The following is a 20,048-nucleotide window of genomic DNA, read 5'->3' on the forward strand; positions in this document are numbered from 1 at the left end:
CATAACGTAACCCCAGCCTCTATTGTAGCATTTATTCTATGCGCCTTATAATGCAGTGCGCCTTATATATAAAAAAAGTTTTAAAATAGGCCATTCATTGAAGGTGCGCCTTATAATGTGGTGCGCCTTATAGTGCGGAAAATACGGTACATATAAAGCAGAGGGAATGCTCAGATTTGGGAAATGGAAATATTACGAAATGGGTAATAAAGCAAGTAGGTTATTGGCATTTCAGTTACGGAAGGCTCAATCGAACCGTGTCGTACCTAAAATTAAACACCCTGACACAAATAGAATTACCTCTCAACCGAAAGAAATTGCAGAGGCATTTGCTGCATATTATAAAAAATTGTATGAAGGTCAAGAATTATTAGGGAAGAAGGAGAAATAACAAAACTTCTGGATATGATACAGCTGAACAGGTTATCACAGGATGAGGCTGGGATGCTATGCTCCCCCATAACTGTACAGGAAATTAGAGATAGTATTACTAAGTTAAAGAACAGTAAATCCCCGGGTGTCGATGGATAATATTATAGAGTTTTTGTTGACGAGCTGGCCCCAATTTTATGTCGTGTATATAACTATGCTCTGGACGAAAGGGACCCTCCAAAAACCTGGTCAGAGGCAGTTATATCGGTTATACACAAAGATGGAAAGGACCCCACTCAATGTATGGGATATCGGCCAATAAGTTTGCTTTGTCAAGATTTAAAAATCTTGACTTCTATTTTGGCTAACAGAATACAGAAATACATTCGAAAATTAGTGAACTCGGACCAAACAGGGTTCATTTCCGGACGGCAGGGCACTAACAATGTTCGACGAGCGTTAAATCTACAATCCATTGCTTCTGATAGAATGACCCCATCAATGCTTCTCAGCCTGGATGCCGAAAAAGCATTTGACAGGCTGGACTGGACATTTTTGGAGCAAACACTGGCTCGAATGGGCTTTAACGAAAGTTTTTTGAGTTGGATTGGAGTGTTCTATATGAACCCGCGGTCTAGAGTCAGAGTTAATGGGCAATGCTCCGATTTCTTTGATGTGGGACGGGGGACGAGGCAGGGGGACGCACTTTCGCCAGCCCTGTTCGCTCTCAGCATTGAGCCCCTCGCGGAATTGATTAGAAGCAACCCCCTTATACAAGGGATAAGAGATGAGGGTGGACACCAACATAAAATAGCTCTATACGCTGACGACATATTATTATTTATTGAAAACCCTGTCCACTCAATCCCAGCTCTTCTGCAAAATCTTAATGAATACGGTCTGGTATCTGGTTATAAAGTTAATCAGAGTAAATCAGTTTCAGAAGTCAGACGAGCCGCGATGCATTTTGGGGAAGTTGAGTAGTAGGTCTAGCAAGGTCCGCTGTATACTCAGAAATTCTTGCCAATGCAGTATACATCCAGGCATTTCTCGCATACACAAATTCACGTACTATTGTATGTAGACACACTACGTACTCAAATATACGTCACATTTTAGTACGAGTAGGACGTTAGTATGGCATTTCGAACACAGCCGTAGCCTGTTAACATTGATCATATCTAGTAAGAACGCGCTAACTAAGGGTAACACTTCTTTTAGTAGCCTGGTTGGTATTGGTAATCTTAATATATATCAGGTCTTAATGCTGTTTCTTTTTCTAAGATTCCTGAGTTTGAGGATAACGTGGTTCCAATTGAAGGCAAGGTGTGAGTAATTTTGTCTCTAATAGCAAACATTTTGATCATTAAAGTCATTACAACTAAGATCTCTAGGAATACAAGGCTCAGTAGAGCTGTGACTCTTTGTCAGCCTGGCTACAGTACTAAAAAGAAATCTAGGGTTTTTATTTCCCTCTATTAAAGATGAGTAGTAGGCTGCTCTGGCATTACGGAGAGCCTTCTTATACATTTTAAGACTGTCTTGCCAGACTAGGTGGGATTCTTCCAGTTTGGTGGAGCGCAAGATGATTTCAAGATTATGAAATTTTTGTTTTGATTGATGATGAGTTTGGGGTTATACCATGGAGCTCACTTCCTTTGGAAACTTGGAAACTTTGCTGTCGAACCATTTTGTGATTGCCAGTTCCGGACTCTTTCTGACTACTGTAATGGGAATTTTGGATGTTTGTACTTTATAATCAGAATATTTGTCAGGCCAGACGTCGATCCGCATCTCCTCATCTGACTGTTATGCTATGACGAAAATGAATGCCTGTTTGTAGATGATATGAACATGAGTGCCACATTGACATAAGATAATTTCAGGACTATGACGCCTGTGTTCTGTAAATCTTGACCTTGCCTGTACATCTTGTCTTTGTAAGATAGGACATGATCCGTCCTTTGGTTCCTCCTCCTTAAAAGGGAGACTGTTGTTGGACTCAGGGTCGTTCCTGCTGATTCTGAACCTTTGCATCAGAAGGCAGGGGTGACCAGTCCCTCCTCTGCAGATGAGAATACTTAGTGGAATAAACCTCGGAGAAAAAGCTGATCCTGGTTGTTGATCTTTATTGGGCAGATTCATTTTTCCACAACACTACTGACACTGCTGCTCCTCTACCCTCTTTCTTCAACTGCTTACCTCCTGGTAGCTGGCATGCCTTTGGAACACTGTTCTTCATTATGGTTCTAGTTGCTGGAAGGCCCTTTGCAACCAATGCATCCATGAAAACGATCATTGTAAAATATTGGTCGAAGAATATGTGACTTCTTGAGCAAACAGACTCACACGTGTAGGACTGCTGCTGCTCCAACACACAGTCTTTGGTCCCTGCATGCTTTCTTCCCTTGGTAGACTTCAAAATCCAGCATCAGACCATTTGGACAAGAATATATATGATTATCATGGTAAATACCACAATAGATGAACACTATTTGACTTACTTCTCCTCTTTCCATAAAATGTGCTGACTGGTATGACATCCATTTTTAAAGAGAAGGAAGAGGAAGTTCCAAGCATGCCAATCAATCAAATGCCATATCACAAAAAAGCCCAGGATGTCCTCTTTGCAATACAATAAGAATTGATAGAGTAGCTCAAAAGAGTTCAATAATATGCAAGTTAACAAAATGTCCATTATATAGAACACAGGTCAAAGGGCTGGGTCTCAGGAGGATATAATTAATATAAGCAATAATATGCAAATCATTCTGATGTAAATATTGTGTGGGTTACATGTTCCTTCCTGTTTGATCCCTCACCAACCACAATGTGTCTCACCTGTGTCCCATCGTCTCTCAGCCTCCTGGTAAATTTAATCTTCCCTTCACTTCCCTGCCAGATTGTCTTGATTCCCCTTATGATAGCTTTCCAGCATTTCCTTGATTTCTTCATGCTCCTGGTGTTTTTTGACCTTTTTTCGTCTACTCTTTAGCCGTTGCCCTTTTTTAATTTTTTGCACCACTGACTGATCACTTGTGTACGTACCATCTTCAATTAAAGGTTTTTCTGAACGTTCTCCAGCTTCCGTGTGGTTGCGCTCTTGGATCCTGCATTTGTACTAATGTGATAGTACAATCTGGCCAGTAATAGATCCAGTAATGGATCCAGTAATGGATCCAGTAATGGTCCGCTGCGGTGAGGGCTTAGCTTCGGTAGGCAGGACGCCAACTCTACTACTGAGCTATCCTGCCCGCCCCCGGCTCCATAGACTTGATAACAAGCGAGCCTCTGGGTCTTGCACTATGCCCCACCACTAGGCTTCTCCACAGTGTCTTCTCAGGTCTCTGTTCGACTGCCCTCTGCTCTGTCTGCCTTGTCTGGTGAGCCCATGCAGCTGGGGAGGACTAAGTTGGTGAGATGCATCTACTCTGCCCAGCAAGGACATTTCCTGGCAATCTGTCTGTCTAAAAGATGGCGGCCTTCAGTGACGGAGGACACTCGGAGGACACTGGTGAGCCAGCGCTCTGCACGGTAGTCTACTGTGTATGTGTTACGGTCTGAGCAGCATGCTCTAATCCTCAAACATAACCCCCACATGGGCTGGCCCACCGGGAGGGTGATCAAGTGGGGGACGGACTGTAAGCCCTGACTCGTGTCCCTCTCAACAGCCACGGGATATTATGGCGAGCACAGAGTTCCCTGACCTCTCCGATGTGCCAGCCTTCTACCTGGAACACGCAACTCCTGGTCCAAGTACTGGTCATCTCCCACCTTGACTTCTGTAAATCTCACTGCTGGACTCTCTCTAGTCTCAGCGACTAAACCATTGCAGCGTTTCCAGAACGCTGCAGCACACCTTGTCTTCAATCTACCCAAATTCTCAAGTGACACCCCCCCCTCCGTGACCTCCACTGGCTCCCTGTTGCAGCATGCATCCAATTCAAGACAATGGCACTGGCCTTCAAGGCCATCAATGGAACGGCATCCATCTACCTCCAAACACTGGTCAAACCACACACCCGGAAGTGAGCACTTCGCTCCTCTACTTCAGCTGGCCGGCTAGTACCACCATCACTAAAATCAAACAAATGTCGCTCAGCAAAGTCCAGACTCTTCTCTGTTCTGGCGCCTCAGTGGTGGAACGAACTCCTGACCAATGTCAGGACAGCAGAGTCACTCACCATCTTCCGAAAAAGGCTCAAGACTCACCTGTTCAGACTTCACCTCGACTCTGTATAGCATGACCCATTTCCACCCCCAGAAGCGTAACGTTCTGTCACCCTTTCCGTCTCAGTATGTTTTACGATGACAATGGTGCGCATTAAAGGAGTGATACTCCTGCAAGGAAAAGGCAGTGTAAAAGAAACAAGGTGTCCTGTCACCCAGTTACTAGTATCCTGCAACCTCTCCCAACCTCTAAACGCCCAGAAGAATAGCGCCACCTAGTGGCTGTAGCCCAACTGGCCTGCTCTCTCTATCTCCTCCCCCTTGCCTTTATCACACACACACACACACAAGCACACAGTAGTATAGTATTTAGTTAGATAGGCCACGTAGACTTAGTGTATGTTTATTTGTTTATTGTTAATAAACCCCTTTTGAACATACGGCTGTGTTTATTAATGTATAAGAATGAATGACATTAACCTCTTCTCTGCAAAGAGTTCACAAATCCTTCAATTGTTTGTACCCTTGCTTTTTGTACTATGCTTATAGTTATTAATTATTGGCATTTGAGTACAAACCCCTTCATATTGAGACTGAGTCCTTTTCAGAAGTGGACTTGAGTCATGTCTCAAGTGCCTCTCACTGACTGAAAATGGAATGACATAATGTCCAAAAATGACCCTCTTGTATTTTCTTTGTCCCTGCCAAACTGATCCTCCACTTAACATTTTACAAACAACAACACATTCCAGATTAAGCAGGTGTTTGAGCACATAAGCCTTTTGGAGGGAAATCGTTCACTGCTTCCATCTGCAAAGTGATGTATTTAGCTAAGAGATCAGTCAGAGACGGAGGATCTATGAGCCCATCGATGGATTGCAGCCAGCCTCAGGTCTAAAATAATGACAGCACTTGATTTGCTGCATAAATCAGAATAAGAGATCTGAGCAAACGGGGAAAGAGTCTGCCAGACACAGGCTGAATGAGGAGAGGGTTGAAGGGTTTGCTGGCATTATGTCAAACTTTGTCTGTATATGAGGACATATGATGATGATAGACTTCATTTTGTCACTATACGAATACAGCGAAATTGCAAAAATCACCCCGCCCGTACATATACAGCATACAGTACATAGACAGACATAATGGGATAACCAGTCGGTAAAAGTAGGTAGAAAGGGGGGAGGACAAGAGGAAAGGGGAGGAGAAAAAAAAGGCTGCTCTCAGACTGTGTTCCTGTGAGTGAACACAGTATGGAACCGGGGGAAAAAACCTCAGCGACAATGCAACATATGAGCACACTTAACAACATGAGAACTCAAAACAACAACAAACTGCACCAGGGGAGGGGGAAAGGGGGAGGGAGGTGTACCAACGCGGACCTCGCCTGTTGCACTGGGGGGTGAAAGCGGCGCATGCGTGGGAGGGGGGGCTAAGGGGGGTGTATTGCAAATGTGCATGTGTGTGAAGTGTCCATGCGTGTGTGAATCATAAGCCTGAAGAGTTGCCTCGCCCAGCCTATTTGAATGCATGTAGTCACTGGCACTTTAATAATTGCCAGGAAGTATTTCATAATGGGTCTGCAAAAGTGATCGAACCTGCAGCACTGTGAATGTTTCCAATCGGTGCAAGGATTTTATTTCCAGATAACCACATAGTATTTAAACATAAAAAGGAAACTCCACCCATGACATAAAATCCAGTTTACAGGGGTGGGGTGGTATCCGTCCATGTACTAGAGCACACCTCACCTGTGTTTGCAAGCATGCACATGTATGGTTAAGCTGTGGGACATTTTCAAAGCCACTGTTTCCAAATCAGTAGGCCTAGGTGGTAATGCTTAGCTGTGAAGTGGACCAATAATAGTTTACTCCTTTTAAACTTGACAAAGGCAGCCCAGACCAGATCAACTCCTACTAGATATAGAATTATTTTATTTTAGTGTCTGACAGGCAGAAGACACTACCAGTATTCTATTGACCCAGAGCAGCGTTAGTAGCTTGCTACTTTGTTTATTTCCTGCTACTTGGTTCAATTGGTAGAGACTCCCTAGGCTACTTGCCAAATAGTGTCACTGTCAAGCAATTCCCAAGTAAAGCACATTCATATAAAAAAACAATTCACTGTATTAATAGGCTACTTTCTTTGGCCACATACCTGATGACTCATGGAGAAAAGGGCATATGGTAGGGCCTTTGATCTATGTGTGCAAGTCCCTTGTGGATATGAGTAGTTTTTAACTAAATAAGGGGATGGATGTAGTGAATGTGATTGGACATGGCCGTCACAACCTCCAACACACCCTGCTGCAATGTGTGATAGGCTCGTGGAGAAGAGTCAAGCCTGCGCAGAAATGAATCAGAAGCAATTGCCACAAATGCATGCTGGTCAGGTTTGTGTCTGATTTGATGATGACGTCATGCACATGTGGGCAGCAATAAGCTTAAGAGATTGAGGCAGCCGCAGTTTTTAGAGCCAGACGCCGCAGTTTCTCTCCACCGACTAAAAGACCAAGGGCATGATGGGAAACGCCTGCCTGTCACTTGAATCAAAAAGCTGCCAACGCATTTTGTAGAAAATCCTAATTCTATGTGTCATTCTAATATCGAAAAGTTCACATTTTATTACCATTGCTTTGGGAAATTTGATTGATTAAATGCCAATTTTTGTAAGGTAACCCCGACATTTTTTTATTGCTTAATTATAACATAGCCTACGCTTACCAACTTGTCAAAACAATGCTATTTACTGCTTTTTATAAAGAAATAAAATTAATATTATGCAGAATTGAGTTCAGCCTTTTGGCCTGGCCCTCCACAATATTTTCTGATTAAGAAAATAATAAAAAAAGAATTGCCCACCCCTGGTCTAAACGCTCGCCGAGGTGGAAAGGGGTAACAGAATATTATGCGGTATGGCGTGCTATCTAAACACTCCAAGCACCCGCGGCGGAAAAGACGTGACTTAGTGAAGATGCGTTTCCAGGGCGACATGCCGCCGGCGGATTTAATGAACTCAAAGCATAGATCCAAGGAAGATCAAACTCGTACGAGGCTGTTGCGATGCTGATGCAAAAATTCTTCTTTCCCTTTCCCTTTATTGGAAATTTTTGACACTTTCAGAATATTAAAAACTCTAAAACCAATACCAAGGGTCTTTCCTCACCTTCCCTCCATTCCTCCCATCCACCACCCATTTCTTCCTTTCTCCCTCCATTCATCCTTCCTTTGCTCTATTCCTCTTTTTATTCATTCACCCCTCCCTCCTCCCTTCCATCAGTGTTGTCTTTTCTTCAAGGTCTTAACATCTCAAAGAAAGCATGTAAACCACCTTACATTACACTGTAAGAACACAAGGCCTTCACAACTTAAGGAACTGCATTACAATCAGTGTGTTTCAATACTATGTAGATTTGTAACAAGGACCCATCTGTGAGATTTAGAAAGGACACACTTGTTATCCACACTCAGTGTTTTCCATTTCCCACCCAGGTTTACCCTCCCATTCCTTCAATTCTCTCTCTCTCTCTCTCTCTCTCTCTCTCTCTCCATCCTCCCTCCTTCCATCCGGTGTTGGCCATTCGGCTACCGCGCTAACTTTAGCCGGGTCCATCTTAACCGTTCCAGGGGCTACGATAAAGCCCAGGAAGGAGATGGTGTCGGCATGAAATTCACTCTTTTCAGCTTTTACATACAGGTGATTGTCTAGGAGTCGTTGTAGAACGAGCTTGACATGTCTCTGGTGAGTCTCAAGGTCAGGAGAGTAAATGAGGATGTCATCAAGATAGACATATACAAATTGATCTAGGAAGTCTCTCAGCACGTCATTAATCATGGCTTGGAATACTGCTGGGGCATTCGTGAGACCAAACGGCATAACCAAATATTCATAATGGCCGCTTGGGGTGTTAAATCCGGTCTTCCACTCATCCCCTTCCCGAATGCGGATGACGTGGTAGGCATTTCTCAGGTCCAATTTGGTAAAGATCTGTGCTTGTTGGAGTTGGTCGAATACTGATGTCATGAGGGGAAGGGGATATCTATTTTTCACTGTGATTTCGTTGAGGGGGCTATAGTCTATACAGGGACGGAGGGTCCCATTCTTTCCCACGAAAAAGAACCCCGCCCCGGCCGGGGACAAGTAAGGTCGGATCAGTCCAGCCTTTAGGGAGGTTTCTATGTAGTCCTTCATGGCCTGTCTCTCAGGCCCTGAAACTGAATATAGCCGGCCTTTGGGGATGGTGGAACCTGGCAGGAGCTCGCATTCATAAGGGCGATGAGGTGGAAGCGCTGTGGCCTTGCTTTTGCTTTTGCTAAATGGTTGTAGCAGCTTGGTACAGTGGTCAGGTTGGAGATCTCTGGGTCTATGGCAGAGTGAGCAGAAACATTACTCAATGTAATAGTCTTATCTCGGGGCTCTGGCTTCCTGCAACGGTCCTTACAACTCTCCCCCCACCCAGTAATATCCCCGGTGTGCCAATTAATACTGGGGTTGTGGCGTACTAGCCACGGGTATCCGAGGATGAGGGAGTGCCAGGGTGAGTTAACCAGGTAAAAACGTATGAGTTCCCAATGATCGGCTATATGGAGGTTTACCGGTTCAGAGATGTGTAAAATGTCAAAAAGCGCAGTCCCGTTGAGAGCGCTCCCCTTAATAGGCTTACTCAGCGGATTAACCTGGAGCCCCAGTCTCTGAGCTAACCCACAGTCAATCAAACTCTCGTCCACCCCCGAGTCTACCAATACATCCACATCAAAGTCTTTGCCAAGGTGTGTGATTTTGACAGTAGTCAGTTTTCGTGGAGTGGGGGCGACGGCTGTGAAACGACTCACCATAAGGTCCGTCTTCATGGGGCAGACAGCGACGAGGTGACCCTGCGCGCCGCAGTAAAAGCACCGCCCTTCCTGGGTGCGCCGCATCCGCTCCTCCCGAGAGAGCCCGGCCCTTCCCAGCTGCATGGGCTCCTCCTCCCATTCGGACGAGGATCCAGGACGTTGCTCCAGAGGTATCCGACTTGTCGCGGCGCGCCAGGGAGAACCCGGCGCTGCGGCTGGCACCGGCCTGGTCCCGCGCCGCTGCTTCCGCTCCTGCAGTCAATTATCCGTGCGGATGGCGAGGGCAATCAGGGAGTCGAGGTCCGGGGGGAGGTCCAACGGGACCAGAAGATCCTGAATGGGCTCGGACAACCCCTTCAGGAAGACGTCGTACAGGGCGGTGGAGTTCCACCCACTCTCCGTCGCCAGGGTGTGGAAGCGAATGGCGTAATCACAAACTGAGTCCCCCCTCTGCTTCAGTCTGCTGAGCTCCCGAGCCTTCTCCCGATCGGTCGCCACTGGGTCGAAGACCATCCTGAGAGCCCCAGCGAACTCCTTGACTGACCCGCACACTCCTGAGCCTGTGGACCACTCCGCGGTGGCCCACTCCCGGGCCCTCCCCGTGAGATATGACATCATAAAGGCCACCTTGGATCGTTCTGTGGGGAAGTCACGGGGTGAGTGTTCAAAGTGCATTTTGGGTGTGTGATGTACAAAGAATATTCTCTCACTGCACTTTTTAGATAAATATATTTACTTGGTGCAATACTTTTTCTTTCTTTTTTTTGGCAATTATTGCAAAGTATTTGTGTTTACTTCTTTTGCACTGTTCTTACACACATTTTTGGTGCAATACTTTATTATATTGTACAAGTTATAGTGTAAATTGAAATGTGTTACTTGTTCACTTGTTCTTTTTACCAAATACAGCATTTCAAGAAGTAAAGAAGTTATTGTTTGACTATTCTTCTACCTAAATGGTTATGTTTGGTATGTTTTTCAGTCACATAACATTCATTTGGATAATGATAAGCTCATTTGGCCACTTTTGGAGATGTTTTGGGTAACTGAGAAATACCAAAAAAAAAAAAAAAAAAACATAAAAATATTTTTTTTATTAGTTTTATTAGTAGTTTTATTAGTAGTAGTTGCAGAACTGGTGGAATAAACAAAAAAAGTAGAATAATGAACCTAAAAATACCCATAATCTCATTTGGCACAATCTGGCACAATCTGGCACACTTTGTGCCAAATGCAACTCCGTCTGACATTGCTCTACAAAAACGACTGCCAAACGCTCATTTTTGGGTGTATTTTTATCCACTTTCTACCAGTTGTTGGTAAGGCTTGTGGCTGTGGCTTCATTCAGTTTTAGGCCTAAATACCAGAGCCACAGCTATCTTTTTTCACTCAAAAATTTAAAAAAAATTAGGCGAGGCAAAAAATTTAAAATTTCCACAATGTTTGAGCTGTAGTAACTCAGTGTGAGTAACACTTAGAGTAAATCTGACACTTGGAGAAGAAACTTCAAAGGGTTAGCTTTCAGGAATGCTCAGCTTTGTGTCTGTAGTCATAGGGGTTCAAGAACAGTAACCATTTTACTTTGGGTATGTCGTTTTCAGCCTTTTCTTCAAAAATAGGACCGCCATGGAACAGGTTAATAAATGTGAAGAGTAGATAAAAAAAATGTGTATTTCAACGGTATATCTGCACTACTACTGTCTACTACCATACACACTCTCTGTCTGTGTGTGTGTCCCTCTCTCTCTCTCTCTCTCTCTCGCTCTCAACGGATAAATACAAGAAGTGTACAAACTTCTTGGTTACAGAAACATGGCGTATTAATTTTATGGGGTTATTTACTTCATAACGGCAAAAAATAGCTCTGAATGAACAACAGCTGAGCAGAAGCGCTTGTCGACCGCCGCGGAGAAATACGCGTCTGGTCTGAACGGGGGGTGCGCGGACCGCTTGCGACTTTCGGCGGCGCACCGCGCCGCGGCACTTCCGCCTCCAGTGTGAACCAGGCGTAAGGGGGAAAAACGGTCTAACATAAAACGCCTCCGGAAAGGGAAAATCTACAACTAGGTACGAGGACTTCTAACTTAAACAGGCTATGAAATAATACAAAGGCAAAGGCCAACAAAAAACCCTCTAATGAGGCAGACTACTTGATTTCTCAAACTTTGACTTGACTTGATAGCTGGCGACTCTCGACACACGACAAGACACACGCGCACAGGACAAAGGGAGACGCAGACTATTTAACACATGAGGCTAATGGGTGACAGGTGGAGACAATCAGGAATCAGGGGTGACGTCAGACTGGGGCACATGAGGAAGGGCAAGTGACCTGAAACGAGAGGAGAGTTACTTTCCAAAATAAAACAGGAAAGGAGACAGGACAAAATAACTCCACTTGACAAACCGGTGTGATACCTTCCTGCGTTTAACTTGTGACAGACAGAGCTGTAGTCCTTTCACTTTGACAGTTAATTTGTGCAATGTTGCTTAAGAAGCACTAACATAAATACATAAAAGCTCTAGCAGCCGGTGTGCAGCTGTCCAGGGTCAATGCGAGCTGAAAGCCTGAGTACATAAAGTCATCTGTCCCCGCTGCACTGCCTTTGTTCTCTAGATTTCACTTACCTTCTGTCTTTGAAACTCACATGAAACATGCTATTATCGGCATTCTGCATGTTCTATGTGTCCTCTGGAATCTATGAACTTAGAAGAGTGTGTGTGTGTGTGTGTGTGTGTGTGTGTGTGTGTGCCCGTTACATTGAGGCACCAGTAGGTCTGTCCATTAACATGCTTCTTATTGGCTGTCTTCTCTAATGACTGCTGCTTGATAGCTTTTATTTCTTCATTCTCACTCCCTGAAACGCCTCTACAACATGGCCAAGGTCAACACGCTGGCATGATGATGAATGAAACCCGTTATGCCTCTTTCTTCCCCTCTTTCACTGGAAGTTTCTCGCAGTTTGTCAATGCCTCATAGGCATACTTGATTAAATCCATTCATACTGAACACAGCAACATGGAATTTCCATTCAAATTGTTTTAATGCTAATATTGAGCAAGAGGGGAAGAGGAACGTGCTGTGGTACCAGTTTTTAAAAGTGGAGGAATATATATGGACGCAAATCCTGACCATGACAAATGAATCCAGAGTCAGTTCCATTTCTACATTTGGATGTAATGCAGTTTAAACTGCTCAAAGAAGGTTAATGGCACATGTACCACCATAAACTTGAAAGTAAAATAAGGAGTTACAAGGGAAAAAAAGTCTAAATAAATAAGTATGGTTGATGCAATGATACATAAGCAATACAAACTCATATATAATTAACTTGTATTAAGTGTTCATTTCCAAAGACTACTGCTGAGGTTTAAGAGCCTGACAGCAGACGGAATTAAGGTCTTTGAGTAGCGGTTTGTTTTATTGCGTGCAGTGGCGGCGCCAGAGTATTTTTTCTGGTTCAACTACGGTGGGGCTAACTCATACGGCGGTGGGGCTCAAATCAATGCCGGGAATTTCAACACCCAGTGGCGCTGCCAGCCGGAATCCTGTACGCACTGTGCGTACTTTTTTTGAAGGTGAAAAAAAAAATTGATGGTGCTGAACCTGGGCCGGATTGGAAGATTCAGCGGGCTAGATATTTCAATTATGCAAATCAGCGGGTGACACCAAACAACGTCTGCCCAAGCAAGTCACAGCTTTTCTTTCTCTCACACAGTGACCTGGAGAGACGCAGCCGCATTTGAGAGGATGATCGCGCATGTGTGCGCAATTGCGCATAGCGTGTGTTGGCCCCTCTCCACTACACAATACAGCTCGGCTCTAGTCTCGTCACCTCTCTGCTGCTGAGCACTGTGGGCCGAGCAGATGCATGTCTCTCTCCCCGGGCCGGGAGAGTTATCATACCGTACTGTGCGTGTGTCCAAGCGTGTGTGTGCGTGCGTGGAGTGCTCACATATGAGGGGCCGTCTGGGACATAATTCAGAATTACCTCTCACACACACATGTGAAATGCTCTCATATACACTCCTGAAACACTCACATAAACAACTGAAAAAGTATTTGCTCACACACACTACTGAAATGCTCTCACACACACTACTGAAACGCTCTCACACACACTACTGAAACGCTCTCATACACACTACTAAAACGCTCTCACACACACTTCTAAAATGCTCTCATACATACAAGTAAAACTCTCTCATACACACTACTGAAACGCTCTCATACACACTACTGAAACGCTCTCATACACACTACTGAAACACTCTCATACATACAAGTAAAACACTCTCACATACACTACTAAAATGCTCTCGTACACACTACTTCACTTTAATTTGTAAGAGGATTTTACTTGGTTATATGAGAGTGTTTTAGTAGTGTGTGTGAGAGCGTTTTAGTAGTGTGTGTGAGAGCGTTCTACTTGTATGTATGAGAGCGTTTTAGTAGTGTGTGTGAGCGTTTTAGTAGTGTGTATGAGAGCGTTTCAGTAGTGTGTGTGAGAGCGTTTTACTTGTATGTATGAGAGCGTTTAGTAGTGTGTGTGAGAGCGTTTTACTATAAAAGGTAATTATAGTTAGTCTTTCCAAATTATTGTTTAATCCAACGTAACGTAACGCTACGTAACATGGCATGGTAGTGAGCTAAACAGTTAGCGTTTTTATGCCTCCACTACAAACATGCGGGGGATTGAGCCCTCAGGTATACCGCCCTAGGTAGGTGCCAGCTAGTATTGTAGTAGCACAGTATAAAGAGCTAAGCAACATCCCAAAATGAAAATATACTCCTGGGTGGAGACAGGGCATACCTTGCTGCCCAATATGTGTCAAAATGCTACAACCTAGATGTATGGCTGGAAGAGAAATCACGTAAATAAGAGTGTTCAGGGCTTGAAGTACAACGGCGTTTTAGGGCCACTGTCGGGGGGGGGGGGGGGGGGGGGGGGGGGACGGAGCCGAGAGAGGTGGGCAATATTCTGAGATTAAAAGTCGCAAATTTGCTAGTTTAAAGTGGCCATTTGCAAATTTGCTAGTTTCTTAAGATGCTAACAACCGGAATTTATGCTAGCTAACGTCCAATGAATGTCGCTTTTATCTTTCTAATTAATACATCCCAACGTGTGACAACGCCTTGCTGAGATCCTTAGGGTGATGGCTGTTGAGCGTTATTGTTGGTTTATTTTATATGGGCCAAATTGTCATCTTATCGGTGTTTGTTGGTTGGGTGGTTTGGCTAAACTAGCGGTAGATCATAGAGGAAGTAAACACGTAGCTTGACCCGGATGTTTGCCGTTGCTATGACAACAAGTGGACGCTACTGGTAGCTTAGCCAATACACCGGATCAATAAACACACATAAGATGACAATTTGACATTGTTTGGCACGTTGTGATGTATTAATTACAAAGATAAAAGTGACATTCCTGGGACGTTGGCTAGTATGAATGCCGGCAAACTAGCAAATTTGCGATTTTTAATCTCAGAATATTGCCCACCTCTCTCGGCTCCGTTTTATTTATTTTTTTCCAACAGTGGCCCTAATACACTGTCGTATTAAAGTGATAAAATGAATATATTTGACCTAAATTACGAATATTAATGGATTAAATATAACTGATATTAATAACCATTACCCATTATTGATAAAGTATTTATGGTTAGTATTTTGTATTTTATTTCCTATAGCAGTATGACTTATATTGTACTGGTTGTTTTGATGTGGTCTGATTGTTACATTCTTATTTCAGAGTCAGGACACAGCAGCATGACAATTTTAACAAGGACATAATACTACTCCCTAATCAAACATGGGAAGTAGTGTGCAAACAAGGTCCAAAGTCATGGTTACACAAACATGGACACATCCTCAGTGCCTTTGAATTCCAGAAGGACTGGGACCACCACACTGTTCTGGAACGCATAAGGGATGGCTTTGGTGAGCAACTTCCAGGCGATGTCAGGTAAATCCCTCTTTTTTCCTCTTACTTTGTAACATATATTAATATAGTATTTTATACATTATTATTTTATTATAGAACACTTAAAAAAAACTTGAAAATGGTAAACACAGATTTACAAAGTGCAATCATGATTATGAACATTTGCTCAGCATTTGTTTTAAAATCTACTTGATTCAGTCAAACATTTAATTAGAGTAAGAAGCCAAAGTGGCACCCCTACACACACACAGTAACAACGACAATGACTAACTAACGAGTGTACAACACACTGCTGTGCTACATAGCCTAAAGCTTTTGTTGTTGTTGTAATATCCCCATCTTCTTTCTAGCCTCCAGTTTCTCATGGCTTGTGGTAACAAGCTGGTGTCCCCTAAGCTCCAGGGTGCTCAGGAGCTGAACGGGATGCTAATTCACAAGGTCTTTAAAACCAAAGCCCTATATGTGAGACCATCAAGGACGCTTTTAGTACGTTTGCGATTTTGTTTGTTTTATACCACTTAAAATTGTGCTAAATATAATCATTAAAAAATGAATAAATATGTTTTTTTCTTTCTCTGTTTAAGATAGACTCCGAAGAAGAAAATGACTGTTCTCCCATGACTACCAGATCAACATTACGCATGCGTGCAACTAAGGGCAGCGATGATGATTGTGTGGAAGTGAGCAGTATTGGCACCACCAGGGCTGCTACCAGGTTTGGAGTAATGAGGAGTAATGAGTATCCCAGTACTAGCAGTCATGATGGAGATGGCACTAGCACTGGTCATGAAGACAGCTATGGCTCCAATCATACTGCCAGCAGTAGTGGTCATGATGGAGGCTGGCTCGCAAGAGGTGATGGGAACCCTGGCACCAGTGGTGATGATGGAGGCTGCCTCTCAAGAGATGATGGGAACCCTGGCACCAGTGGTGATGATGGAGGCTGCCTCTCAAGAGGTGATGGGAACCCTGGCACAACTGATCATGATGGTGACTACGCTTCATATTTGACACTCGTGGCTACTCTTCCACCTGACTCTTCAGATGATGAGGAATTAAACCAAGCTATAATTGCCAGTATGGAGAGTCAAATGTGAGTAGCGCACACACACAGTATTTGAGTTTGAGAGATCAGGATAACTCGAGAATGATGTGATCTCATAATTGATATGAATCCTTTATCCCTTATCACATCCATGTTTTGGATTAAATGGTTGCTTACAACCAACAATTTCACAAAATACAAGTTGTTGTAAATAATGTCACATCAATGTGTGTCTGATCATTCATTTTTGATTTTGTGTTTATAGTGCAGAAAAGGTCCCGGTCCAAGAGATACTGCTGGAACTGTCAAGCAAAATTAGCACAAAACGGCAGTGCAAATTTAATATTAATCGTTCTGCTGTCTGGGAGGGAGCAATGCGGGGCTTCCGAAGGGTATCCTACGACCCCAACTTGATGATCTGTGTAAAATTCTCAGATGTCACTGGGAGACATGAAGAAGGAGTTGATTTAGGAGGACCAAGAAGGGAATTCTTAAGGCTGCTGATGGAGACTATTGCCAGGTCAACCATGTTTGAGGGAAAAGAAAATGGCAAGAACTTGGCTCTTGACAGTACTGGTAATGCCTGGCTTTTCTAAAAATTCATAATGTAAGCCATTTTTGACATGCAACTTGTAGCCTTTGAACTGATTTACAGTTTATGTAGTATTATACTGGAAAGTTTCATGTAGTAGTGTGTCTTAATGTATTTCCTCAAATAGTGACGGGGGCCATTACTTACCTCAACTGCAGAAGGTACCAGGCTTTTATAAAGTGGGCTTGTTTTAGAGGCAGGTCTTTAAGCATAATTGGTCATATCTTATAGTATGAAGCATTGTTTTAATCTGCTCCTTTTTGCCCTGTTACAGTTACTGCATTATGTGGTAAATTCAAACTCAGCACTTTCTGTATGTTTTCAATTAAAACCCCCCTATAGTTTCATCAGATTGAAACCCTTCTCTTAATACGTCTTTTATTGTGAAACATTTGCAGGAGTGTTGTGGTAAACTTTGACTTGCAATGTTCCCATATGGCCCTTGAAATCTGGCTACTGTCATCTTATGGCACATGTATGGTACTACACAATCCAGTTTCGCTAAGAAATGCATCCACAGTGACTGAATTTGGATACTCACTGAATAGGAAAAGTTAGTATTTTTCACCCTGGACCTAGAAAAATGATATTACTGAATTTATTAGATTAAGTTATTGGAAATGTACATCATCCTTGGCATGCATATTATATGGCAGCTCACTTCTCAGACCTAGCTTTTATTTGTGTGAACCATGGCCCCGGTCATCATTCGAGACCTGGCCTCTCATTGACAGCCAGTTTTTGTTTGATGAAATGTGGTATTTATCAATATTATTTTTCGTTTGATGCCTTGTTTTGCAGCTCTAAGAGAGTACTGGTACTACATTGCTGGCAAAGCCATTGCAGTGAGCTTGATACATGGCGGTCCACCACCAAACTTCCTCTCACCAACAGTATTTAGTCTTCTGGTCAATGGTTCAGCAAATCCAAAATTAGAAGACATAGCTGACACCGAACTCTTGGAAAAAGTCAAGAAGGTCAGTGGATAGCTTGTAAATGTTATAGTTTACATTAAAATATACTCTTGTTTTTTTATTTTGAAAAGGAGCCCTCAAGGAGTATCAGCCCACTTTTTCCATATGTTGTAGTCTGAATGCCACCAATATTCAACGGACAAGTGTCGACAGCAAAGCATATTTTCCTTGTTATTTATCACATTGTAGCAATGTGTGGGGAAAACTGCACTGCCATGAACTGTTAGGGGACCTCTAGGCATTCTGTAGTATGCAGACCACTAGTGTCTGGGTTCTTACTAATAAGTTAAAAGACTAATGAGAAACGTCCATAATAAGCCATCTTGCTGCTTCTTGTGATGCTAGGTATCTGAAAGTGCAACCCTTGAGGACCTTGAGAAGTCAAATGCACCTTTGCTTGACTACTTGGCCAATGCAGGATGTCTGAGGCCTATGCGGTCGATAAGAGACAGGGATCTGCTGGTACAAGACATTGTCATGTTTCAGGTCATCCACAGGGTTCAAGGTCCATTTCAAAGGTATTCAGTGTTAGTTGTTGTACAGTCAGATCAATCTCAAAAGGAGTAATCATTTTAACCATTCACCAACAAGGTGTAAGACTAGTTTGACAAAATCTATTATGTTTGTATGAAACCAAGTGACAATTTGACAGTGTACAAGGGAATTATGGATTGTACAATTATTCCATGTTGTTTGTACAGATTCTGTGAAGGACTGAAAACTCTTGGGGTTCTGGACCAAATACGACGACATCCAGAAAGCTTTCGTCCCCTGTTCTGCTATGAGCTGAACACACTGACTGCTGACCAGATGGATGATCTTTTCAGCATTCGTCTCTCTCCAGAAGGGAGCAACAAGAGAGCTGCTGAGGAGATGGTCGTTACTTTCTGGAGGGACTATCTCCAAGATGCAGAAGGTAATTAATAGTGTAATTGTCAAATAAACTGATGGATCTATCAAAGTATCATTCTTTTTTTATTTCATTTTATCTTATCTTTTGCAAAACATTCCTGTACAACAAACATTACAGATTAAATGTATTCTCTTGGTAGTCGTAACATTATCACAAAGCAACCTACGAATGTAGACCTGTTATAAATGTATTGCTATAAGAGGCATTCAGATTTTAGATGCTTTGGTTTTGAGAAGTGAAATACTCTAAATGGACAGTTTATTCAGTATTAGCTGATGTTAAATCCTTTAGAGATGATTCACATACACATTAATTGGACCAACTACCACTGATACTATTTTTGTTTTACAGAAGAAGAAGGGTCATCCAAACTAGAGAAGATATTGGCCTTCACAACTGGAGCATCTGTGGTACCGCCTATCGGCTTTTCCCCAACTCCTTCTGTCCAGTTCATTCACAAAGGAGATGATGGCTTCTCTACCTCAATGTTCCCTCTTGCCAACACATGCGTTAACTGCATCAAGTTGCCACTACATGTGTCCTACCAAATGTTCAAGGAGAAGTTTGACTTTGCATTAGGAAACACCTATGGGTTTGGCAGGGCATGAACATGTCATGCTCTGAAAACTAGAAACTCACTTTCTCCGTTTGTCTCTACCTTTCTGCTTGTGTCAGTCTGTTTTCTGAAAAAAGTTTAAAACAAGACAGTTAATAGTTTCATTTCTGAATGCCGTATGCAATATAACCGATTTTACCACAATTCAGTTGACTCAGTTGACCTATGTTTTAAAACATACTGCATTTATTTTAAACGGCACGTTTTCATATTCTTACCAAACTTTATTTTAACATATAATTGTTTAGACAGTTCAAATTTAAACAATTAAACTGCAGATAATGCTCTGTATCCCTTTCTGCTTTTATTGTTATGTGGTACTGGGACAAACAAATTTTCCTCCCTGGGGGGATCAATAAAGTCGATTCATTCTGTGCCTCACTTTCTGTCTCTTATTTGTCTATCAATCTGTTTGCCTGTCTGATGTGTCTGTCTGTTTCTCCCTCTGCCTGTTTAAGTCTCTGTCTCTCTGAATGTTTGTTCCTTTGAGCAAATGTTTATCATGCATGTTCATTTATTTTTCATAAAATGTTTTACAATGTTTTAACAAAACTTTATTTCACAGAATACACTGCACAAGTGAAGA

At 42.9% G+C, this 20,048-nt stretch overlaps 1 protein-coding gene across 1 annotated transcript; it reads left to right on the forward strand.

The window, feature by feature from the left end:
* The first annotated feature begins 15,319 nt into the window (after positions 1-15,319).
* LOC311013516 (uncharacterized protein) lies at positions 15,320-19,750 on the forward strand. The gene is made up of 7 exons (XM_084009612.1): positions 15,320-15,343; positions 15,673-15,808; positions 15,907-16,415; positions 16,633-16,943; positions 17,761-17,936; positions 18,635-18,849; positions 19,198-19,750. Exons 2-6 carry the CDS (start codon positions 15,686-15,688, stop codon positions 18,641-18,643), a joined length of 1,128 nt encoding a protein of 375 aa, XP_083865738.1. The 5' UTR covers positions 15,320-15,343; positions 15,673-15,685; the 3' UTR covers positions 18,644-18,849; positions 19,198-19,750.
* The last annotated feature ends 298 nt before the right edge of the window (positions 19,751-20,048 follow it).

Source organism: Eutrigla gurnardus (genome assembly GCF_963514095.1).
Source record: "Eutrigla gurnardus genome assembly, chromosome: 5".
In the NCBI taxonomy this organism is placed as follows: Eukaryota; Metazoa; Chordata; class Actinopteri; order Perciformes; family Triglidae; genus Eutrigla; species Eutrigla gurnardus.